We start from the raw sequence: 27,535 nt of genomic DNA, 5'->3' as shown, positions 1-27,535 counted from the left end.
TTCATCTATGAGGTTCAGGAAAAAGGGAAACAAACTCGCATCATGGTATAATGGTATACCCCCCCCCATGCATCTATGGATGGATAAATAGATGGAACAGTTGGACACAAATATTTCTAACATTAGCCATGAACAGCAATCAATTGGGTTATGGAAATGGACCCTGGAAAGAGGAATAGGAAGTAGAATCAAAAGAATGAATACATGAACACACCATGAAAAGAAAGAAAATAATAAGGGACCAATTATTACAAAAGAGGGAAAAGTAAATAATAAAAACAGTTTATTGTGTAGCTTTTAATTATAAACTGATTTTGAGCAAAAGCTCCAGGACTGAACAGTAAATAAACTTTACAGGCTTAAATAACACACGATAAAATACTGCATTTCTGATACCAAGATAAGCACAAAATGTTATGTTTCTAATGACACAATGCTTTTGATTTCTTGCATTAAAACCAAGAGTGGAATGTGACAGACATCACTCATTTAATCAATGCAATTCAAATGTAGGAATGAAGGACTTTGTGGTCTTCCAGGTAATACCATCAAATGCAAAATGATGCAATCTGTGTCAATTTATTACATTAAGCAATTAGAAAAGTGTCATGTCTTACATTTACATTCTCCTGTACAAAGCAAATTAAAAAAATATCACCGGGCATTAACTAATGTTATGAAATAAATTTTATTTGGCATGAAAATGTTGATAATTTGCTAAAACAATATTTAGTATGAATTATGTGAACTATCAACAGCCTCTTTGTGTTCGATAAATTCCTCCAAAAATAGGTTGCTAATGCAAATCAGCAATTTTATGTCAGTACATAACAGAGTACTCATCAAGCATATTACTTTTTTTGCTATTTACTGTACATAATTTTGATATTCCTTTATTAAATCAAATTTAAAGTTGATGATATAAGTATCTAAACTGTAAAAAGAAAGTCAATATAAAATTATATTTTAGTGTTATATCGCAATGATACAGAATCACACACATATATAAAATATTTTCAACATGTGCTTCCTCTAAGAGCAAATTGGATGACTATAAAACTGTGTAGAGCTTTTATGTCACTTTTTTCATTATGCATTAATACTCGATTACAATATAATGCATTCACACAAATGAAATGCCATATATTACTGTATATCCCAACATTTGACCATGAAGCCTATGTTCTAGATGGCATGTGGAAAATTTCTGCCAAAAATTGTGTAAAAAAGCTTCCCAGACAAATGCCTTCATGAAATTTATATTTCTGGCATTCATGAATTTGCAAAAATACTAGTAGAAAAATAAAGCCACAAATATTGGGTAAATGCTGTACTAACAGTTTACAGCAAAGTGACTTCTCTCCCCTGTCAGAGTAAGGTAAGTGGTGGAAAAGCTAGAAGAGAGTGTAGTGAGGTAAACATTTTGAATTTTTAAAACATGCACTGAAAAAAGCTCTTTACTATGCCCATTAACCAAATAATATATAAACCAATGAAATACTCATTAAAATTTATGGGAATATTTCTTAGTTCACAGGATCTAGAATCGAAAAAAGGAGAAGTTCATAAGACAAAATTGTATAAATAAGAGGGATCTGAAATATTATGCATGGCTTCTTGTATAGTTTTTTTGTATTTTGTGCATGCCTATTTTAGAAACTTGTGTGAATCCAGCAACTGCATATATTAGGATGGACCCTGATCTAATTCAGCAAAATTACACTTTACTGCCAAAGAGGGTAACCTCAAAAATAGGTTACAATATAAAATGTGTGACGGATACCGAGGTATACATTCTCTCTGCATACTTTTACAAGATAAAATATGCAATAGACTTGCAAACTGTTACTATCACTCAGCCTATAAACCTGCAAAAGGTAAAAATCTGCTCTCAATTTGGTTATAAATGCATGGTATTTAACTACTTTGATAACACAAAGCTTGATCCAAAAAGCATGAAAGTACGATATTTAAACTGCTTTACATTGTTCTTTGAAAAGAAAAAAATATACAAGAGTTGATACTATACTCAGAAAACAGAAACTCTCCAGGGGGGGGGGGAGAAGGTGTGATGTCAACTTCACTTTCTCTACATATTTGGGCAAAATGACAGTCACTGGGGTAACAATTTTGCCTGAATCGTCCCCATTCATTGACTGATATATGACAATCAAACTTGCCATAATTTCCCTGGATCAAACATACCCAATATGCCACAAGAAGCCATACAAATTTTAATCATGATTTAGAACATAGAAATCTACTGAAATTTTTGGAACAAGAATCTGATGAACAAACTTTTGTTTTATTCATACTGAATATTAATACTGTACTGAAGTAGTGGCAAACAATGACACTAAGTATGTGGTAAAAAATATTTATACCAAAACCCTCTGTCAACAAACAAGTGCAAAACAGCAGTAAAACATATCTATCACAGCCAACATTATACATTTAAAAAAGTGATAATAATAATAATAATAATGATATTAATACTGTATTCCCACTAAAATAGGTGCTGCATATTACAAACATTTACTCAAATGTCTTCAAGGCTGCTTAATATTTCTTTTAACCTATATAAAGTCTATTTTATTATAAATTATTGCTAATCCCTTCACAAGTTTCTAATGTACTTGAGTTATTACAACTGAATCCAAAGTACATGTGCAAATAGATTTTTACACTATTGCTCACAAGTACATGTACAATAAATGCATAAAAGATAAAATCTATATGGACACAAGAACTATGAAAAGATTAAACACATGCATTATTGCAAATGAAAATTGAAATCCCAGAAAGATCTATCTTAACAAGGGGGTGCTCTTGCTGATAAAATTAAATTCTTTCTCCAACTGATAGCGGCTACTGTCAAGAATGGGCCCATCTCGACTGTGGTCATACTGACGACGTTCACGCTGCACCCCGATGCGGAAGTAGAGGTGCCTAGAGTTAAGGTGAAATAAATTGCGGAAATCAGCCAACACAATCTATGGTGATTTTCTTATATGTGAACACAGTCTACAGTATCTGTCTTTAATGCGGGGTCCAACTATTCAGAAGCTTGATGTTATTTACCCATGGTTTTAAACTACAACATAATGAATAACTAGATTTATTATCAAAATTTTGAAGTACATAACCTTTCTTTAGGTTATTAAGATACATTTTTTTATATTTCCTCCAAATGGTGAAAATCAGTTTGTACTGAGAAATTTTCATTGGTCCCAAAATTTATTATATAAATGAGTTTTAAAGTTAAGAAAGAGTTTTCAAAATTCAATACTGGTTTGTATAATTCAATAATGATGTGTCAATCTAAATATTTATCACAAATGAATTATACATATTACTATTTTATTTCTCATAAAAAAAACAAAAATTATTCAGCGGTGACAGTAAATGTTACAAACCTTGAATAATTGGACCAAGTTTTAAAATAACTAAATGGCCTAGAACATAGAAAAATATAAATTATACAAATGAATATAACAAGAAATCATATTTCTGAAAATGAACCTCAATCTACAAACGGTTTAACAGTGTTACTGTGCAAGCTCAGATCAGAACTCATTTCAAATTGATTAAGAGCAATATGAGAAAAGGCTACTAGGATGGTTATATATATATATATATATATAAAAGCATACAAATTTTATACATCTATTCAAATCTTTTGAACATAAATACATGCAATGAGACTTCTAAAACAGTCATCCATACACCCATTTGTAGTGGGAAATAGTACTGTCCACAAACTACATTCTGCTATTTAAATTTTTTGATATTTTTTTAAAAAGAAATATAACCAAAACCATGAAAACTATGCTATATGTATTAGAAGGAAGAAATGAGGACCCTATTTTCTTTGAATAGAGTGTGAACTTGTTTAAATTCAACTAACATCTACAATAAGTAGTCTTCCTTGTGCCAAAAATACTACACTTTAAAGTGTGGTTTTCGAGGAGGAAGTTCTTCACATGGTAAAACGAAGTTATATTCAGGTGGATGAAGAAGAGGAGAAACTTTGTCCATTGGTTCATTTTCTGCCCTACATCGCCTGTGATATATTCTGTGTGGCTGCTGAATTAAACTGAAAGAAACAATTAACATAAGATACACATTTCCACACTATGGATACAATTTTGATGGTTACCAGTTCCCGTCATTTAAACTAATAAGTCCCCTACCACCTAACCTCTTAGAACTTTTTATATGTTATGATAAACTTCCTGGATTTTGACAATGTCATGCCATATAATCCATTGGGATGGGGGATCTGATATTTAGCTAGCATGTAAACAAGATAACTTTTAGACTGGTTCAGCACGCTGAGCATTTATAGCATTTTTTTGGAATAGTGAATCAGCAGCCTTAAAGACATGAGCAAATGTAATTCTGTGCAAGCATCTGCCTGAATATATACATAAAAAATTGCACTCAAATACAAAAACAAGGCAAAAAGCACCAAACATGTAACTTAAATAAATACAAAAAACACACAAAAGCCCAGAATATCAAAAAGATCGGTTAGAAATGGATTACCAATCAGATGTGTAAATGAGAAAACAGCCTAATCGTAAGGATGTAGTATTCTATAAACATTGTCCCTAGGTATGTTTTGAAGAGTAGCAGGTAGTGGTTTGGATTGGTTAGACAACAGTGGTTGTATTTTCCTTGAAAATTTCTTTTGCTCCTCTCTGGCAACCCCTTTTGTTAGTCTGCAAAACAGGTTATGAAAAACTGTCATTAAAAGATTTGAACAACATAAAAGTTTATGAAATATGTAAAGTTAGACCATTCCACAACACCCTGCACTTCAAAATAAGTTACATTTACACTAGTACTTAATCTCAGTGGGAGTAAGCAATATTTAAAAAGGTACAATTAATGGAAAAAAGTGTATGTAATTGATGGTAGTCCATGACACAAACGCTTTTCTGCCAAGGTTTTAAGGAGGTGTCTGTTTGAGGACTTCAACATGAAAATTTCCATTAACTTTGGCAGAAATCTGATAACTGTCCATGTTTTTGTTGTATCTCCTATGGCTTTTGTTTTCATCAGCAGTGTAATCACTGTTATCATGTCCTGGGTAAATCACAGAGTACACTACATCACAGTGGGGAACATGGTTCTGGCGGTTTCGATAGCGATTGTTAAAGCCCTCCTCACTGACGCGGAATTTTTGCAAACCAGTCCTGAAAATTGTAAATTTTTATTCAGTAATTCATTTAAAAAATATAATTACTTTTTTGCCCCAAGAGTATTTTTTCCTGATGGCTAAGGCCATTAATGTTATCTTCAGCCTATTATTCTAGCTGTAAGGAAATCCATCTTTTATGTCTGTGTCCCTTATTTAATTGGAATCTTTTCAGAAGCACAAACATTTCAGACAGAATCATCCCCCCTCCCTTTTCAGGGAAATTTCTCAGAGAAGACTCTTTCTCCCATCTCTGAGCCATTTTTTCCCGGTGCAAAAACTCCCAAAAGCTGTTTTTCTTCAAGTGGGAAAAATAGCATTGTGTAAAAGTTTTAATCTATACATTAAAATACAACAGACCTTGTTATCATATAATATTTTTTTAAAACTAGCTATGCAAGATAGTTTCCCCTCCAAAATGATCACCTCCCCCACAGACACATACATGCATGATCCAAAAAATGGACCAGAGTAGACTATTTCCAGAGAAATTCTGCCCCAGAGTGATTATTTCCTAGTGAAAATGAACTATTCTCTTTTCCCTTGCAGAAAAGTTGCTCTAGCATTTCTGTTTTCCTTTATGTAGAATTATGCTTAAAGATTTAAAGAACTGATGAAATACGTACATCCTCAAATCTGCATTAGGATGCAAAAATGATTGATATTTTATTGTGTTGTAATAGTGCCTCAGTAGCAAAATAAGAGCTATGCAGCTTTTCAGGATTGGGCCCATCGCTACAATACTTCATAAACTTCATCATGTGCACAATAGTTTAAACCTGGGGTGGGGATGAGGAGGATGGGTTAGGTGACAGAGTATAATTTGCCAGGGATTATATACTGCTCATGGGGGAAAGAAAAATAAAATAATCCAATAAGCCTTAAGTGAATAATCCACAGGGAAAAATATACTATAATAGTTTTTCTTCCCCCAGGGAAAATATGATTACGAGTAGAAATTTTGGGATAAATCTACTCCAGGGTATCTTTTTTCAAAGTGTGTGTGTTGGGGGTGGATGGGTGGAAATCAACTAAGGTGAAATAACTACTCTGAAAGACCTGTAATACTAAATTCTAAATGCACCCAAATATAAGGCAACATCAGTACAACAAAGGACACTTGTATGGTCCCCATGAGCATTATTACGTTGAAGTGATATGGTAAATAACTTGACAATACAGTTTACTTTCATCAATTGGCTTTTGTTTACCCAAAGGTCACTCCAACATACTGACATGAGGAATAATTTTTTAAAATTTTTTAAATTCATTTAAATTAAAACCAGTTAATCCAATGCCACTGGGTTCATCAGACATTTCTGACACCTGTGGTCTATGTAAAATTAAGATCAAACTATATATAATGTAATAGCCCTTCTAAAATCCTGCTTTCTCTGGCACTTAGCCACATACTTTCATTCCAGTTTAATATGAGTATACATACTGGACACCTCTATAAGAAGAAAAAAACGTTGCTTCCACCCTCTCCCCCCCCTTCATTTTATTCCAGGTGGTCATGTATGCAGAGGTGTGATTAGTATTGGCTTGGTTTGGTTTGGTATTTAATAGTACATTTATGTGAACACATGCAAAGATGTTATCATGACACGGTAAGTGGATTAAAGTGCTTTGCTCCAGGAATAACAATGTGGCACAATTGTCATGGTTTGGGAAAGTTTCCAACATGGACCCTTATTTTTGCTAGTCCACAATGCTATGCCACTGGCTCCTGCAGTGAGTATAATAATTCCTTAAAAGGGACCAAAATATGTGACTAGTATGCAGAGAAGCTTGATTACTGAGGAAGTCTGATTATGGTGGTAGCATGATTACACAACAAGCCAGGGTAAACCTGATTACTGATAGACTGATTCAGCAATGTTTCACAGTACAGTGTACATGTATATGCAAGCATGACAATACCTGTAAATAAACAAATTATTCTTTCCATGAATAGTACAAAGGAAAGAAACATTTTTTTAATAAAGTGGCAGTGCTAAATTTTGCAGGTATGGTGTCATTGCTTTCGAGGAGGGGGTTCCCCAATTTGACATGAAACTGGACACAGATTAAATTTAAAAACATTGTATATTTCAGGTATCAACATCACATGTTTATCCATAAAGTAAAGAACAGGTCCATGAAAAAGCTCAAATGTAAACCACAACACCATGAGGCATTATTAAAAGATGATTTTTAACAAAAGAACATTCTGTGGAAGTGCTATTCGGAAAGGAAACAACTAATGGTCAAGGTACAGTCCTGAACAACAATGAAAAAAAAGAGTTGCTATAAATTTAAGTTTCTTCTTAAAGTAGCACTAAACAGCATTTGGCTATAGGTGGAGTTTGGTATCAACTCTCACCTGTGCAGCCACCAAGTATCAAAATAAAATTCCATCACCATTAGCATGTCTACATTTTTCAAATCCATCACAAAATGGAGCAGCCAAATCTGAAGAAAGAGACTGGAACAGCAAAGGCATTCCTTCTTTGACAACAATCTTGAGAATCACATCAACTCTCCACCCCACAAGTTAAAATATCTAAAACTTTTTATAATTTCAACTCCAAAAGGATACTATACTGAGCAAAATAGGAGATATTTGATTGATAAGGCAATGACAACTGAATTCAAGATACATGTATTACTTTAATGAAGAGTAAAATGGATCAGGAGTGGACCAATTTATGAAAAACAAGTAAAAACAGAGCAAGGAGTAAATTGGGTGTCATCCACACAGATTGAAGAACAAAACATAATCCTAAACCTGGTTGTCACAAATGTGTTTCTGCACAATAAATATCCCCTTACAACATGAAATTATTCATTTCTGATAAACAACTGTAAGTAATGATGGAAGAAAATCGAAATGAAATATTTATTTCTCTATAATAAAAAATATACCTCGTAGCCAGTCATACAAATACGGTTTAGTGCTACCTAATTCTAACAAAAATTAATGCTCCAACACCTTAACATTCCAAAATGAGGGATTCCAAAAATGCCAAAAATAAGGAAATAGTATATTTACATTCACAGCATTTTTTAAAAAAAATTCAAGGCTATCTTTAACATGAAGTATAAAGGGAAAATAATTATCTAAAAGGTAGTCAAACCTGTTAATACTGCCCATGGTGGGAAAAGGCAAAAGTAGCCTTTGTACACAGAAGACCTCCAAATTCACCTTTCAAAACTGGTTTTTGAATAAATACAATGCACCAAATACTATTATTATTATTATTATTATTATTATTATTATTATTATTATTATTTTAGGGTGCTCTGTTTTAACAAAATTAAAAAATAAGCATGTATGCTTTACTCTTCTAAGTTTGTGTTTCACACACGATTACTGTATTCTACTCACACTGACTCTTTGATCAGCCAGCCTGTATAAATTGGGCAATTCCTCAGTTTGCCCAGATCAAAAGACACTTGGCTTACATGAGAGGCCTGTAATGAATAGGGAATCCCCCAAAAATATACATGTCTGTCCTTTGTGACACAAGAACCAACATTTGGCTTGCCTTCACAGTAAAGTTTTAAGTATTTAATGACCTCCAAACCTAACGAAAAGGGGTGTAACTAATATTTCTTCTCAAAGATGAACATATTATGCTTTCATTCACAAGCAAACAGATGAAGGCTTGAACCTACACTTGTCACATTATGGCAAAAAAGGATACTTCCATTTCTGCTGTGAAATTATGACTAATTTCCCCACTTCCAGCAAATAAATTGCTCTGACTGTCTACCTTAATGATAAAATCTACCATGCATTTGAATTTGACATATTGACACCTATGAGTTAAACTGACAATGTGACTTGAGTACAGTGAGTACATGCAAGATAAGACATGCTCTAAGGTCTGCAGTGAGAAACCATTAATTTACAAGGAAACACCTGCCTGCTGAACGATGAAAGCAGGTGACCATTATATACATGAAATTTATACTTGAACTTTGTTTGGGTAGAGGAAGTTAGAAAAGCCATTGGGACCAGGTGGCATCTATACAAAGATGATTGTTTGGAAATATTTGATTCTATATGTTCATTTATCTCATTAGTTTAATTGCTTCTTTTAACAAGACTTTTTGGCTGAATACCTATAAGCACAAAAGAAACTGATTAAAAACATCAGATGGAAACATAGGTGGGAAAGAGGAGAAAGCAACAGCATTACACCTACAAAATTTAGCTTCTAATCCACAAGCCACATGTCCATTCAATCACAAAATATGAAGAACAAAATAGGCTTTCAACTGGCATCATCATCAGCCTCCCATACATTTCATAACCTCTCTCATCAATTAGAAACAACATTCTTTATTCTTTCTTTCTTACTTCCTTCAATACAGAAAAAATATGGGCAATATTTTGATAATATTCACAAGTTTTCACTTCAAAAAACATAAATAACATTGATTTCTTTGCATAAATGCAATGCAAGCAAAGCACAGCAAACTGATTTTATCCTCATAAACCTCAAGACAAAATAAAACTGCCGAACTAGTGAACAACTACTGAATCAATGCAAAGTTGCAATTTTCAATGCATAACTTGGATTTCATCAGGAAACAAAAGCACTGAAAGCCAATTCAAATTTTCGTTTTTTTTTCTTTTAAAACAAAGAAATGCTGATAGAAAATACACATACTAAAGTTTATCCTGAACTGGATTTCTGAGGACTGGGATACATGATTCGATAAATTCTGTCAACATGTATCAGGGGTTGTCCAGTCTCACGCAGAACTCTAAAATTAAAATTTGGGTCATGAACCACCTCCTCGAAAATAACAGCCTCCTTTTTGGCAAGCTTCTGAAGCAGCTCTCGCTCTCTTTTTTCTGCCTGAGCTGATCTAAAACTGGAAATTGGAAGTAAAAATAATAGAAAATTACAGAAAATCTTACATGTGAAACTTTGAATAATTTTTTTTTTACATGAAATAATTAGGGGAAATCTAAGCAGGGTTTTATATATTTTAGAAAAATCAGGAAAGGTTAAGCAGATGATTATGCTTGCCCCTTGGAGAACTGACCTTGTCTTAAAATATGACAACATAATATTGCAAATAAAGTCCAAACATAAAATAAAACAAGTCATGTTTCTAGGAAATTATGTTCCATCATGGACAACTTGAAACTTTTGTTCAAAAAAGAATTTTAAAAGACCTTTTACAAATAAGATGGTAGTTATAAAGGGGTAAGATAGACCTCTAATCTTTGTCATATTCATTTCTTATCAACTACAAGTTTCAAGGATAACAGACAGGGATCATTAATAATGATAATGACAGGTACATAAGGAAAAAGTAGTTCATGGACAGAAAATCACAGGGAGGTAAGTATGTTCTGGCCCAAACAAGTAGTTCCTGTAGTGAAAAAATATTGTTATTTTTTCACTACAGTGAAATATCAATATTATTTTAATTACATAATCAAGTAATTCACTGTTTAGCATAAAATAAAAACCTCTAATCTTTGTCATGTTCATTTCTTATCATCCCTTGTACTCAATCTAAGAATGAATGGCACTGACCCTGATTTGTAGGTGCATAAAGTGACAACAGAAATGCATCTGTGCTGTTTGATGGGTGAGAGTAAACCATGAGCAGATACAGTACTGTACAAAGAATTTTAATTTCATAAATCTTAATACGTAAGCAAATGATCATCAGATTCCGAGATATTTTCAATTATAAAAACCCTGAAAGAAAAGACTCACAATACAACGTACGAATTTATTGATTCTCAACTATATACAACATTCTGTTTTTAGTGGTAATGTGACAAAAATCTATTACTGTGACCATTTTGAAATTATTTTTTAAACAATAAAAATATGCTGATTCATATATATATATATATATATATATATATATATATATATATATATATATATATATATATATATATAATTGATAGACAACCTGAATTATCTAACTATATGCATTGACTCCCTATAGTTATTATTTAAGAACATCATAGCATTCAACCATTAAGAATGGCTACACTCGACTATAAATATTTAAAATAGCTACTTGCCCTGCAAAAAAATAGATTTTAAAGGGATTATAAGTACAATGTAGTCAGCTAAATCTGTAGGAAAAAAAGGCACCTGATACACAATTACTACTCCCTAGGCTAGAGAATAAGGCACTCCTTATGTAATTACTATTCTCCATGCTAGAGACTAAGGCATTCCTTACACGATTACTATTCCCCAGGCTAGAGAATAAGGAATTACTTACACAATACTACTCCCCAGGCTAAAGAATAAGGCATTCCTTACACAATTACTACTCCCCAGGCTAGAGAATAAGGCACTCCTTATGTAATTACTATTCTCCATGCTAGAGACTATGGCATTCCATATACAATTACTACTAACCAGGCTAGAGAATAAGGAATTACTTACACAATACTATTCCCCAGGCTAGAGAATAAGGCACTCCTTATGTAATTACTATTCCCCAGGCTAGAGAATAAGGCATTCCATATACAATTACTACTAACCAGGCTAGAGAATAAGGAATTACTTACACAATACTACTCCCCAGGCTAGAAAATAAGGCACTCCTTATGTAATTACTATTCCCCAGGATAGAGAATAAGGCATTCCATATACAATTACTATTAAAGAGGCTAGAGAATAAGGAATTACTTACACAATACTACTCCCCAGGCTAGAGAATAAGGCACTCCTTATATAATTACTATTCCCCAGGCAAGAGAATAAGGCATTCCATACACAATTAATACTCCTCAGGCTCGTGAATAAGGCACTACATAACATCATCATTTGCCCAATCCAGAAAGCCTCAATGCCATGAGTTTTCTGTCAAACTTGGTCTAATCCTGTTTAGCAGTTTTTTTTTTTTTTTAATAAAGCTCTTTATTTGTAATTCTGTTTTTAGTAATTTGTGGCCATAATTAATCAGTGAAATGAAATGAAATCCTTGTGAAAAGATTTAAAAGGCCATCATGCTCAGGATTATTTATGTTAAATTTGGTAACAAAATCTGTTAGATTTGAGTAGTTCGTAAAGGTTTTTATGTTTTCAGTACCAGTAGAATTTTGTGATGGTCAACTGACTTTTTTCGTAAAAATCCATCTTATGCCAGGGTGCTTTATGTCAGATTTGGTCAAATTCTCTTCAGCAGTTTTTGAGATATAAAGTTGCTTAAACCTCTTACTATTCTATACATAGCAATGGTGGCCATATTTGATAGTAGGTTAGCATCATCTGTAGAAAAAAATTATGGCAGCCCTTCATGCCTGGATGCTTCTTGTAAAAATTTGGTCACATTCTGTTAAACAGGTTCTTAACAGAAGTCATTAAAAATGTATTTTATTTTAGTAATCATGGACATGTCTGATGGCAGATCCCCATATTTTTTACCAGCCTGAAAGCACTTCATGACCTGATATTGGGTGAAAGTTTGGATGAAAATATACCATTGGTTCTTGAGTAGTTAATAAAGCAAATAAAAGGTAAATGCAATAACAAACTGGCTAAGAAGAAACAATATTTTTAAAAAATATATTACTGGAAAACTGATAATTATTTCAAAGAAAAACTTGTTAGGATGTATCGTAATATTATCAATAAGTAATGAAGGTATTAGTAATGGTTAAATATTATCCACTGCCATGTACAACAATATTTTTTAAGCATTTAATGAACAACATGCTTTGTCAGGTTCTTTTTTTACTTGTAAAAATTAAGACATCATTTCAAACTTTCTTTTTATTAATTAAAACAATGAAAAGAAATTATTACTTTTGCTCATGCTTTGGTGCTGATCACTAAAACATCATAATTCATGCATAGGATGCAACTTGAACTCAGTCATACACCGAGTTAAAACAGTTTACAGCTGTAATTCACAAGCCACAAAATCTTAAGCAACTACCATACTTAACAAATATACTCACTTATAAATCAAGTCCATCTGCTAACAACACAGACCCTGCTCAGCTGGTGCACAATGCACCAATAGATTAGGGTCTATGCTGTTTGTTCTACCGATTGCTCCTAACAAACTGCACAGACCCAGTGCATTATGCAACAGCAGATCTGGATCTGTGCAGCTTGCAGTTGGACTTAAGTCATAAGCGAGTATACCATATATAGTTGCTTATAAGTCAAATTCAACTGCATAGACCCAGACCTGGCCTCACATAATGTGCCGGCAGATCTAGGTCTGTACAGTTTGTTAGGAGTGATCAGTAAAACAAACGGCACAGACACTGATCTGCTGGCACATTATGCTACAGCTGATCAGGATCTTTGTTGTTTGAAGTTTTACTCGACTTATAAGTAAGCACATTCAGTATATGGTACCGTGCATCTCAATACATCCAGTTACTCATATTTTTGACAGAATGATAGTATGCAGTCTCTAAAACTTATATCAGGTTGTTTTATGTACAAATCATTATAACCAATTAAAAACTCAGTGCCTCAATTCAGGATTTCATTCCACTGGAAAAATACACTTTTTTAGACATAGTTTTCATTACGTGCTACCTTCATAGAGTGTGGAAAGCATAAAAATGGTGAAATGTTACCTCCTGTGACCATTTCACATTCCCGTGTTTCACATTCTGATGTTAAAGTTAATATGATGTTACAAAGGCAAGTGGTTTTTAAGAATCTCTTGACCCATGTTAAGATCTACTTGCCCTATTACATTTGTAATGTACTACATGTAGCTGCAGCTCCAAGGAGAAGCATTTGTAAGATTAAGATAGCTCTATTATTCACATGGTTGTCATTTTACTGCAGTTTGGATCTTACATTTAACAAAACAATAGATTTCCCAGAAAACTTTTACTCATGTGATATGGCTTATATGACTTTAAAAAAAGTATTGGCAGAAAATTTTAACAAGGGATTTTTTAATGGCACTTTAGAGAATTTGATTTTGATCACCATGAAAAATCCCTGTAAGGCCAAAATAAAAAATATTTGTGGTTCCAGAAGTAAGATAAGGAGAAAAAAAAGCATAGGAAGGTTAGTACTTATTTTGTTTTTATTACTTTTTATATAGCTTGTGTTAATTTGTGTCACAGTTTCCAGTGTACACTTACTGGTTTGGATGCTGGGTTACCAAAACCACACTTATTTTTTCTTTTTTGTCAGACAAAATCTTATTATTTCCATGCACTGCCAAGGCAGTCATCTACAAATAAGCCTCCAGCTCCAGAATCAGGAAACAAAACACTCAAAACACTGTCCAAAATTTACCATTTTTTGCCTAACATTATAATGCTGATGCTGAGCAACTCCTTTGATAAAGCTAACGATGAAAAAGCAAGTTTGGATATTCATGTATCTTGTGCTGTTATTCAAGAAAAAAAAAGAAAATATTCAAGCGCAGAATGTTTTCTTAACATTTTGAGAATCAACTCCTCTGAAAATCTAAAGATGAAAAACTAATCATATATTACAACAATGCTGTTGTCCAAGGATGAAAGAAAATGTACAAGAGCATCAAGTTTGAATTCAGACTAAAACATGTTTTAAGCATGGAAGATATATCTTTTTAATTCTCATACTTTTTAAGTCATGTTGTTATAAGGTCTTAATGACGGCAGGGTGACTTGCTATTGGAAAGGATTAGTGTTGCTGAATATAATCTGTAATTAGCTGACAGTATATTAATAAGCCAAAACTTGTATTAACTTTATAAAAAAAATGTGATCTTTCAATATTTTGTAGTATCTTTCACATGATTATCTTGAATTAAAGCTGGAATATTAAAAAATGTAACGATACCAAAAATGAAATACCTTTCAACGCTGAAGTTGGATGATAAGCAGTTATTTAATTTCTAAGAAAGAGTCGTCTTTATATTTGAAGAAATCTTTTCCTTAAAAATAGCAAATAAGCCAGACTGTTCAGAAAGCTAAAAAGAATTATACATAAACTTTATTTTCGTTTTACATTGCCATTTCAAAAGTGAGGGCCTCAAGGTAGATTAGTTTTTAGCTAATTGTGTTACTCTCTTTAAATAAAGTCATTATGAATGATTTCACTAAACGAGACTCACATAAAAAAAACTAGACAAGGTAGGAAACCAAAACACAACCAAAAAGGAGATCATATGCTTTCTCATCTTGTTAACTGCAGTTTTTGATAAAACCCTAGATAATCTTTCTAGAACCGGAGTGCAGATTTTAGTGAGTCTGTCAACCATAATATTTCTTGAAGTACTCTAAATTGAACATTAAAGCAGGGCTGGACAAATTCATTTTCAAAATGTACTGGAATTGCTCCAATCTGATTTGAATAAAATAAAGTTTGCAAGAAGCTTGCCTGTTGTTGAGTACAAAAAATGAAAGAGAAATCAAGATCATGTGTGCAATTCGTTATGATTTATAGCTTACAAGTTTTATACTTTGTGAACTTGCCACAGTACAGATATCAGCACCATTTTAATGAATATCTACATTTTAACCTGGTATCGGTCATATTTTAATTGTAATTTTTGTAGATACATGAAATTTGTGGACTTTCAATTACTAACATAGCTACAGGCAGTGGGTGAGCATGCTCTTTTTTATCATCATGATGGAAACTGAAACTTCCTGGTCCAATTAAATATGCTGAGCTTGCAGATTCTCAAAAGATGGCCTGTAAAAAATTATTTTGATACATGGTGCCAATTTGGTGCTAATTGTTAATGACATAACTCGCAGTATTTCTGTTACAAGGGCACCTGCATGTAAAAGGCACGTATCACTGATGACTAGCCACGTGGAATTCTCTGACAGCACAATTGTGGCCCAAAACTATCCAAAAGTAGAATTAATCTATTGTTTATACAGCAAGTACATGAAACAAATGGTGTCATGCTGTTTGGGAAATAACTACATGAACAGAAATAAGTGTTCTCAGATCATGCAGGTGTACAACAAAAAAAAAACATAAATAATTACAAACCCACTTTCATTACAAAGTTAAGCATAACTAACATTATTATTGATGTAGTCAAAAGAGATGAGTCTCGGAGTCATCAGCATTCTATCTACCACTGCTCTTCTATGCATTCTATTCTCCAGTAATCAATTTAAAACCTTCCTTTTTCATCATCTACATAATGTATCCATCTACATATACTATCACATCTACATCTACTATTACATATACATGGATCTTTTTTTAAGATAACATTAATTATTGTGCAAGCATTTAATTAGTGCTGAAACAAATATCTGATTAAAATTTTCAAGTAATCATAGTCTAGCATTTAATTCATATATTATATTTACTATTGTCTCTGCCAACATGGGTTGACTTGGGTTGAAACAGAGGCCAAAAACCTAAAATTTAAAACAAATTTTGTAAACAGCTTCAACCAATCTCAGTTGCCTATTCAATTGTTTAGTACTTCGAGGTAGCTAAAATACTAAGCCACATAACTGTTCTATGAATAAAACAGAGTGGATGTCATTTAAGAAAACTCTTAAAAAGTTATTTCATTTGCTGAATATACAGACCTATTCTTTTTCAAGAAATTCACCTTTGTTCTATCTGTGTAATTAGTGACAGGAAATGATAATGGAGAATAGACGGAAAAACTTTTTGAGAGCGATTCTCGAACTATTTTCCTGCATTGGAGAAACATTTTGTATAAACATCTCAATCACCATACCACGTTATGACCAGCAAACACAGGGACAACTGTTTTAATCTATTTTAAGTATTTTTGTTGCAATTTCCAAATGACAGCTGATTTTTAAAATAAAAAAAGAGCTGTGTCCATATTTTTGATCAGTTTTGTAAAAGCTGGGCATGATCTGGTCAATTTTTTAAAGTCTGAACTCATCTTAAAATTTGAAAAGGTGTATTTAACCATTACTATCTTGATTTTTTTTAATTTGGTATTATTACTGTAGTAATTAAAAAAATCATAAATGTCTGAATAAGAGTTAAAAATTACTAAAGTTTCATGGTAATTGAAAAATAACCTTGATAACAAACAAGAAACTGAATTTCCATTCATTTTCATATGAATGTTGAAAAAATATTATGGAAAAAATAATAAAACCATTAACTGGAAATTTTTTGTGAAGTGAAGTTACCAATAAACTCTTGATTTGTGTGAAGTAATCCATTATTAACTTGTGACCCTCAATTGTCTTAAACATGCCAGTTATGCTAAGTTGGAGAGTGGAAACAACATGCAAAAAAAACCAAACACCTGTGTAATCACTATTAGAACTGAGAACTTTACACTAAGCAAAATGCAGCCTCACTTCATTTACATTATTTGCACATCAATGATAAATTTACTTTAGGGCATTCAAGTTTTAATGTACGAGTTCTTGCACATGTTGATAGCAAATTGTGTGACAGATAGTCAGTTCTGCACGATTCACATACTTGCATTGCCTGGAAGCATCAATGGACATCCAATATATCTGCCAAGGTGACCTTGTGGAAATTGTTAAATAAATATTTTTCCTTAATAGATGGTAGTATCAACAAAGAGAGTTTCATCAAATACTTATGATGTCTAGTTGGTACTTTTAAATGAAACCGTGTCAGTCTCATATGATGGCCATGGCAGCCAGCTTGACAATTTTATTGAAGCAGTACCCCTGAGATGACGGTTTTATTTAGATAGGGTTTACTAAAAGACTTTTTATGATGTCTAGTTGGTTTGAATGAATATGGTGCCCCTTACATGTCCAATATGGCCATTGTGGTGGTCATCTTGAAAATCTTGTGACTGCTCCTCTTCATGAGCAGACGGTCAAACTGACATGGGTTTCCTCAAAAGACTTAATTTTTCTCATAACGGCAAGTTGGCACTAAATAACAATGGTTTTGATCAGTGGTGGACATCTTGAATTTTTTTAATCACTATTCTTCTTGAAGGTTTGGTGATACAGATGTGGTGTTGGTCCTAAATTAAAATAATGCCAATCTGACATCCCAGACTTTGAAATATCTCATAGCAGTTACTTCTACAAAACAGATGGCCTAATCAAGATTTAAAAGAAAAGCTTCTTTCTTGAAATATATAGCTATTTCTTTATTTAAATGAAGTTGAACAAAGCTCCGAAATGGTAACCAATGAGAGGTAGCGATATGAGACTTTTCAGGATTCTCATATCACTACCTTACATTGGCCGCATATATAGTCTTATTGACACTAGATTTTGACTAAAACACAAACTATACCAATATGTAGCTGGATCTGAATGAAAATTCATCTGATCTCCAACAATAAATTTTGGTCCTTAGTGGCTATCTTGAAAATCTAGTTAACACTACCGCTCTTGCCTGAATGGTGGCACTGACATGGCATTTTCCGAATAAAAATGGTGCATATCTGATCAACAGTAAATCCACACTTTCTGAAGTAGATTTTAAAACCAGACCTAGTTCACCTTGGAGTCAGTCAAACGGCACTGACTGTTGCATTCTTGTACTGCAATGAACATAGTGACTTGTACATACATGTATACAAATGAATGCTGACCAGACTTTGTATGTAGTTGCATTTCAATGAAATAGCTGATGATCAACACTCCAACATTGATTTTAATATAAAATGTTTAGAGTTAGGTTTTCTGTTGAACTGGCTCATAAGCATGACAATGCAATGAAGCCGAATTAATTTTTATAAAACCCAGTTTGTGAATCAATCTGATGAATACATTTAGTGATACCATTTACATGATTTAAAAAATAAAAAAAAATTTGGTTTTAGATTTAACCAAACTTAAAAAATGAGTACATCCTGACACTGTCCAGGACAATCTGAAAGATTTTCCACCTATAATGATATCAGGTTCAATGGTTTCAATGCAATGTAGTTAAAAAAAGGAGAAACAGTCTTTTCTTGTAATCATGGAAAATCTTTTTTGCCAGCAGAGTGTCAGTCTCTTGAAAAATCTCTTGTCTAACTTTCCTTGCGATATTATATTGTCATAGTTTTGGGCAAGCTCAGCCCTCCCCCCCCCAGGCAAATTCAATTTTTCTACACTTTTAAGGAGTTTATGATGCAGAAGGTGCACTAAGAGAACGCAAACAAAGATTTCTCAGCAGAATAATGTATTATATGTTTTGTAGCATGAAGAGGGGAATAATTGAACGGCTGATTTCCAGTAGTTAAGAATAAGTTTTAGTGATGAAACTAAAGTTGCTTTGGATGCTTCAAAAGTGTTTATTTACATAAAACCCAATAAGGAATGTCGACCAGAGTGTTTAAGCCTGTACAGTGCATGCCATTAATTCAGGACTATTTTGGTAATGAATTGAGGGTGCATTATCTACCAAGATATTTCAAATCTGACCCCAGTTGAAGGCAACACTGACTCTTGCAAGTATATTAGTAACTTAAGAAAAATCTGTTGTTAATCAATGCAACAACTGATTTTCAAATTGTGACTTGTCCTTTCAGGGGACAAGTGTCTGGACATGTTGCAAGGAAAACAAACAGTGGAAAATTTATAAAACACTGAATGCTCAACCTGGTCTTTAAGGACCCTGGACCTCAGTATTTTTCAGAATATATGGTATACAAAAGAAAACAGGAACTTAAACCTAGAGTTGATCCCCTTGATGTTGTTCTTGATATCTGTGACTCTCACAATGAATCTTACACCACAGGACTTTGTGACTTCATACCTATGAGAGTAACATTAGTTGTGGTAAGAGCCAAGGTTTTAATTACAAAGTATTATGTTTGTAAGTATCATTTTCTTAAATATTCTGGGCAGGAGATTGTTTAAAAATATTATGAAGTAGGTTTTTCTCCTATGACATTAATACAAGTGGCTATTAACTTTTGACTAGGTGTAAGGGTCTATTCTAGAATGTGTGATTTCACACTAGTTTTTCCGAACTTGTGACAAAAAAAACAAAATCAACAGAATCTGCACAACATCACATTTTCTAGCCATATACCTATATTTCTTCACTTAATCACTCTTATGTTCAGAATATCCTCCCACCCCTATTTTCAAAAGGAGGGGAATTTCGTTCCTAAAATTTCATTTCTGTACAAGATTTTAGCAGACAAAGCAGATGGAAAGACATTTCAAAATACCTTGATTTAACAAATAAAATATAAAAAGTTACTAAACCCCAGGTCAGATGTGTGAATTCAGAATTTCTGATCAATCTGAATTGTTTCATGGCCACCAGGCTTGAGCAAGTTTCTTGATTCTGGAGTTAAATCAACATACTATTGCCAACACAGGTTGAAATAAGTATTATACATTATAATTGTACCTGTTCTGTTCATAATGGCCTGGTTCAGAATATAGAATCTTGTCTTTCTTTGGTGCAGCATCCACAGGAGCCTGATTCTGACCAACCTGAAATTGAAATAAATTGGAGTATATATGTAAAGTCTCCAAAAATAATGACATGGTATAATTATATATCTATGTCCCTTACATAAAAGAAGTATTAAATATAGAATGGATTTCTATGTGAGTCAGAAAACAGGTCAGATTCTTGATGAACAAGAAACTAAATCACTTCATGGTTGATAGCTACTTTACAGATTTTTAAACAGAAGATCTTAAACAAGTGTTCATTTGCTATGAAATTTATGAAATTTGTTGAATAATTCTGCCAAAAGATCACTGTAGTGAGTGGCATATTCTGCTCTGTAACTCATTTCATAAGTTTTAATATATTCAATGATCACATATTTGATATTATTTTATCACACTGCATACAGAATTTTACATTAATTAGTTATGTTGCTATGCTGGAAAGCTATGTGTTATACCATGGTATGTTGAACGTTTTTATGACATAAAATTATGATACAAATAAAGATTGGTCAGAAATAGACCCTAATGTATGTGACCAAAGTATGTAAATGATACAAAAACTTAAATAAGGAATAATAATTAGGTTTAAACATAAATGTAAGAAATATTTGAAAACTTGAAAACAATTTTTTCAGAAATGAATGGCCTTGATAATAAACATTCATAAATCTACCTGCATATTAACATTAATGAGTGTTTCTCAAGTTAACAAAACACTTGTGGAACAATAATTAAGATGAGTTCAGTGTGGACAGGAGTCACATTTTCCAACTGTTACAAAAAATTTGGTTTGCATCCCCTAGTTTCCCTGTGGCTGTCAGTCATGACAAGCACATCATTTTTCATCATTATAAACATCATCAGAAAACTTGCTTTCATTGAATTTAAAATTAATGGGTACTCATTTTGTGCTGCTTTATGATGTACTAGGATTATGTTCTTTGTGATTTTTAACATTTTCCATTTCTGTCTTTCTCATATCCTGCAGTTTTATCTTTTTACTGTGGCACTTATTTCATCAGAAAGCTTATTATTTCTGCTGCAGATCTGAGAAAATCATTATTTAACTTCTTCAGTAGATTTCCAGACAAGGTTAGAAATAATTGCTGTTGTAATAATTCTGTCCAAAAGAAAGAAAGATTTGACTCTAATGTCACTGTTCAAAATTTTCTATTTGTTTTTTTTGTAGCCTGGTTTCTTTCATAGATTTTTTCACCACATATACTGTTGCTACCGAAGTCTGTTTTAATGCTGATTTTGTACTGTGTTGAAAGCATTCTTTTGTATAATTTTCATTATAAATTTATTATCTGCATGTATACACACACACACACACACACACACAAACACATTAATGAACTATTTCAACACTATTTGTATCGATAAACAGCCCCACACTTGCCACTCATTACATACTAAAACAGGGTTGACTGTTTAAGTCAATTTCTTCGATGTCACCATAACCTGTGCACAAATTGATTTGGTTATTAATGAGTAATCAGCTTTTTTATTTAGCCATGATGTAGTTGCCTCCATTTGATTTATCTGCAGTATCAAAAGCTGATTCTTCCAGAAATCAGGACGAACATGGCAGATTACATGTGCACAGTCCTGTCTCTTTCAGCAAGTATCACATGAATGGTTTTGCCATGAATGTCAATATGAAGTATGTTTACATCATTCATGCATGAAACAAACTTGTCAAAGCAACATTTCAAGACGTTGACATAAACATTCAATGGAAAAACAGACACTAATATCATTTGCAATGCTGTGTGTATCTATGCTCAAGATATTTTAAAGAATGCATTTTTAAGGAGTAACACTGACATTTTGGGATTTATCATGGTCTTATTACATATGTACGGTATGTGTTTTTTTCCATTGTAAACCCTAAGATATTATGCCAGGAGCTATCAAGAAATTAAAAAATTAAATATAACCCATCCTAACATTTACAACTTTTCAGAGACCACCAGTTTCCTCCTCAACAAAGGCAAATTCACAAAACTGTAAAATGTGCAAACATTCTTATATGTTAACCTAAATAAATGTTAAGGTATTCATACATTTGCACAGATAAATAAATAAACAAAATTTAAAACATGTATTCAAATTATTTCCTATGTATGGTGATTTGTGGTAAATTGTCTCTGTGCATTAGAATTCATATCACTTTGACTTACTTCCAAATAGAAGCCCAAGCCGTGGGAATAAAAAAAAAAAAATGTGTGTTACTATCCATTGTTTCAATATCATGCATCCTTGTTCTGATAAAGTGAATACTAAATCAAAGATTGAGACTATACTTTACAACACTTTGTCAAGATGGTGAAGGGATTAAGTTGTATTTATAACTCTAGGTTGGTGCTAACAACCACACTAGTAGCAGTCCAGAAGTTCATACCTCTTAAGCTGGTATCAGCTCTTATAAAATTACATAACTGGTGATTGAAAAGTTATTAAATTGTTACATGGTTTGCCAATTTTGGTCCAAGGCATCATATACTTCTGAAGTGTAACTTATTTTTGAGTCCATAAGAATGACATCACCAACTGGAAATTTTCTTTTCTCTAAGAACTTCAGGAATTCATAATTTAACAATAAATTCAGCTGTCTTTCACTTTGGAAATAAAATTTTCTGAGGCAGCTTATTAATTTTTCAATGACAATCTTACAAAAAATGATGTGCAAAAACTGATTTTGAAAAGGAGCCAGATCTGGAACAGAAATATCATTGTGCAGTCTTACACTGATACTCTAAATGATCAGACATGGGAATTTTACATGTCAAAATTTGGCATTGGCAAGTTGCAAATAAAAAAATGGATTTGGCTATTTTCTTTAACATTTGTTTCATGTTCGCCCCCAAATAAATACAAGATATACCAAAATTCACTATTTCTAGTGTGTCCTAAGTGGCGATTGTGTAGCATTAATACATTCAAGTAATACTTCCTGCATGTTGTCTCTCATTGCCTCTTCCACCTTGAATGACAGTTCCCGTTCTAAATTTTTACGCAGAATGGATTTTAGGTGGATTCAGGGTGTATTCCTCTTAAAAAAAACAAATTTCCGACAGACCATATGCTGGGAGCAAGAATACGACTAAGGTGAAAAACTGAATCTGTCTAATAGTTAAGTGTACTATTTCTCATAAGGGATAACTGTTAAACAGAAAAGCGCTGATTGTCCAGTTCATGTGGATACCTTAAGACAGATTTTGGACTTAAACTGATTTTAGCAGAAATTAAAGGTGTAACTGTGAACTTTATCAAAAGAACTACAAGATTAGATGGATCTTTGGACTTTGGTACAAGGCAGAATTCGGACTTGATCTGAGTTTTAGTCAGAGAAATACCTTTATTTTCCTTCCTATTAAAATATGCTCTAAAGAATCATACCCTGAATGAAAATGTGGCTGAAATGTCAGTGAAACCACAGTAAAACTAGTGAAATTCACAAAAATGACCTTTTTATGCAAAAATTATTGTATTTCACCAAATTTCACTGAGATTTTGCCAAACTTTCTGAAAATATCAGTGAGATTTTGTGATTGAAATTTCACTGAATCTGTCAAAATTTCTGAAAATATATCAGTGAGATTTTGTGATTGTAATATCATTGAAATTTAAATAAAAAGTATCAATAAGGAACATTACTGATTCAAAAAATGAACCTTTATTCCGTTTTACTATAACTTTTGTTTCTTGTATATTTTGAATGATTTTCAGCAAAATATGTATCTTCCATGTCTGATAGTTCCAATTGTATTGTTCATTTTGGGAAATAACCTTTTTCCACATCTTTCCTTGTTATTTTTCATTTTTATATTTGTTTGACTTGAATTGGATTTAGCCGCCCTCAAATAACAACATTGTTTTTTGTTTTTAAAGCAGAATTCCACTTTTCTCCTTACCTGAATCCTATTTTCCTTAATATGGGTCTTTTTTTCCATATTGTCTTTAAAACTGTTTTATTAAAAAGAAAATCTGTCCGGCCCAATTCCACAATTATCCTTATAAGTATTTGTTCTGTATATCATTTAACAGATGATTGCTGTAAAGTTCATTCTGATTGGTCAATAACTTTTTCTTGCCAATGAATCTTTGCGTAACGAAAACTCATGGGAATGAGCATGCTTGCAAAACATGGCATTTGGAATTTTCTAGCAGGATGTGAGTTTAAATAACCATCTGAAAAATGTGCAGGAATGAAAATGACTTGAATGCAAAGTGGACGGGAACATAGTTAGTAAATCTTAAGAAAAATTAATGCCAGGACTAGCATGTTGTAATTTTTGTCATAAATATTTCAACTACTATTACCAGCTCTACAGTAGCAGCTAATGTGTTAAATGGGAAGGAATTGAACCAGGATGATTTCGAAGTTATATAACTCCAAACTGATTCACTTCCAGAAGTCAAGGATAGAAAACGTATAGAACATGGATGGAGACGTGTTGATATTGTTGTAGATACCCATGTCTATCAAAGATGGTCATATCCTTGTGGAGTTTTCATGACCCACAAGTAAAAGCATCTTTCAATGTCAAGAGTGGTATTATTGTTAAATTACCAAAATATTATAATTATGTTTGAAATCTGAGTAAAATCAATGTAGTTATATTGTGATAAACATTTGTCATGACTGCCGATGGATCAAGGGCTTATTCAAGCAATCACATCATCATCATAGTTTGTACCTTCAAATGTCGAATCTGTAGTACAACTCCCATATCTTGTGCATGTCATATAATTATAATAGCTCTATCATTTTCTTTCATGGATATTGAAACATTAAAGTGGTTAATAAAGTGCCATACAATTTTTACCCATTATTTCATTTGAAACCTTTTGAAATTTGTAAAATGTTACTGAAATGTCAGTAAAATACTATATAATAAGCAAAATTTTAGTAAAATCCCACCAAATCTTCAATGAAATTGTAGTGAGATCTTGCCAAAATTTCAGTGAAAGGTTTGGCCAAACTGTTCTGAAATCTCGTCAGTATTTCAGTGAAATTTTAGTAAGACCTTACCAGAATATCACTTAAATTGTTTGTCAAATTTTACAGACATCTCACCAAAATTTCAGTGAAATTTCAGTGAGATATCACCAAAATTATTTTTGGTGAAATCTTTTGTGAGATCTCAACAAAATTTCAAACAAATAAAAAAGACAAATGATGCCATCATGGAACAGGTTTTTTAAGAAAGTAAACCAGGAGAAGAAAAACCTGATCTTATCAGATAATGTCTGTTAAAATAAAACTTATGATCCAATGTAAAAATTATTGTGAGTATTTATGACTGATTCTCAATAATTCCTAACCATCATTAGGTTGTTACAGAGATATCTGAAGCAGATTTTTTATGGGATAACTTTTAAGTCAATACTTAAGGTAGCTTCTTTTTAGTTGGAAAGCTCTGGCAGATTTTTATTTCTGTTGTAAAATCTCAGGCAGGGTTTGCCAAAGCTTCTTTAATATAAGGAGTTCATACAGGTCTTTTGAACTTGATTGTAAATCCAATTTCAGGCAAGGTGCAACAGTTCAAATTTTCAAAAACTTGTTTAAAAAAATGTATAAAATGTTGCTTTTTTTAAAAACATGCATGCAGAATGGGCACTTAACGATTAAGAGGAATAAATGAAATCTGAATTTTGTTGTACTTTTACTCATTTTAAAACAAACACTAAAACAATGATGAGGCCAGATATGCAGAATTGAAAGTATCTGCTTTGCATAAATACCCACAATTCCATGCAAAAAGTTACCACATGATCACAGGGTATAGTGCTAAAAAACACCAATCTGTTTTGATCTTCGGGTCTAATTCCAAAGCATACTGGAGTTATTCCCACCTTACTTGAGCATAGCTACTGTGTGGAACCAACTAAATTATGGTCATCCAATTTATATAAGACAGGCACAAGACAGGTAAGGTTATGTAGAAAAATAACGAAAACTTTGAACACAGCAATACCATCACAGGGGCTCGTATCGTTGCTTACAATTGACCTGTCATACATGTACTATATAATAACTAAAAGGGAGAACACTTGTCTCCTTCCTTGCGTGACCTATTTAAGAACAAAGCACTGAATGGAATACTGTCCTCTCATTGGCTAAAAGAAAATGATGTCCTGTATTTATTTATAACTTATTTTCAGTTGGCCAATGAGTAGGTAATATTTCATTCAGGGCATTGTTTTTGCATAATGAGGAGATACAATCAGGGCTATGTCGAATGGTACCGTGGGAAAATTATTTGGCAATCCTTAAAGGTATGATATTGAGTCAAACTTTTGATAGGGATACACAGTAAAATGCCTGAGCTAAATATCGGTACAAAATTTATTAAGCTATGCAAAGCGTTTATTCTTAAATAGGTCACGCGAGCAAGGAGACAAGTGTCTTCCCTTGTAGTTATTATATAGTACATTATGACAGGACAATTGTAAGCAACGATACGAGCCCCTGTGGATACCATAGCATCTGTGATGTGGAAGATGCAATGATAGTTAATCGGTAAGAAATATTAAAGGCCTACATTTCGAAACGGAGATAAATACACACACACACACACACACACACACACACACACATATATATATATATATATATATATATATATATATATATATATATATATATATATATACATACAACAACAAAAAGAAAAAAAATCCAAGGTCGTCGGACAAAGATGATTTCACTGTCACTGCCGCTTGCAGTTTACCTGTCCGTGTTGGTCTATGAATCGTCTTGTAGCTTCTTTTTTTCTCTCTATCATCCGTTGTTTCCGTAGTGCTTCGTTGTGGTATGCAGTAGCCATGATGCTACCATAAACTAAAACCTCAGATATAGGATGTATTTAAAAGACGACAGAACTATAAACCGCAGAGATAGTGAACACAGAACAGCATTCACGTTGTCAATAGATACGCGCATGCGCGAAAATTATTCTAAATACGAAACATCGTCGAAATCATTATAAACTGTACCACTTGAATCA

General features: G+C 32.7%; 1 protein-coding gene across 8 annotated transcripts; it reads right to left on the bottom strand.

Annotated features, from left to right (window-relative positions):
- Positions 1-270: 270 nt before the first annotated feature.
- LOC149803649 (uncharacterized) lies at positions 271-27,452 on the bottom strand. Of its 8 annotated transcripts, none has more exons than XM_089953402.1 (4): positions 27,260-27,452; positions 20,464-20,549; positions 9,865-10,072; positions 2,812-2,949 (listed from the first exon to the last, which is right to left on the bottom strand). In XM_089953402.1, exons 1-3 carry the CDS (start codon positions 27,353-27,355, stop codon positions 9,871-9,873), a joined length of 384 nt encoding a protein of 127 aa, XP_089809528.1. In that variant the 5' UTR covers positions 27,356-27,452; the 3' UTR covers positions 2,812-2,949; positions 9,865-9,870. The 8 variants fall into 8 exon arrangements, with proteins under 8 accessions (XP_089809532.1, XP_089809529.1, XP_089809528.1 ...); XM_089953400.1 differs by lacking the exon at positions 2,812-2,949 and adding an exon at positions 3,958-4,096; XM_089953399.1 differs by lacking the exon at positions 2,812-2,949 and adding an exon at positions 4,599-4,724.
- Positions 27,453-27,535: the final 83 nt, after the last annotated feature.

This window comes from Sinohyriopsis cumingii, chromosome 3 (genome assembly GCF_028554795.1).
Source record: "Sinohyriopsis cumingii isolate HCF-2022 chromosome 3, ASM2855479v2, whole genome shotgun sequence".
Lineage (NCBI taxonomy): Eukaryota > Metazoa > Mollusca > Bivalvia > Unionida > Unionidae > Sinohyriopsis > Sinohyriopsis cumingii.
This window is presented reverse-complemented; position numbering and strand designations above follow the sequence as displayed.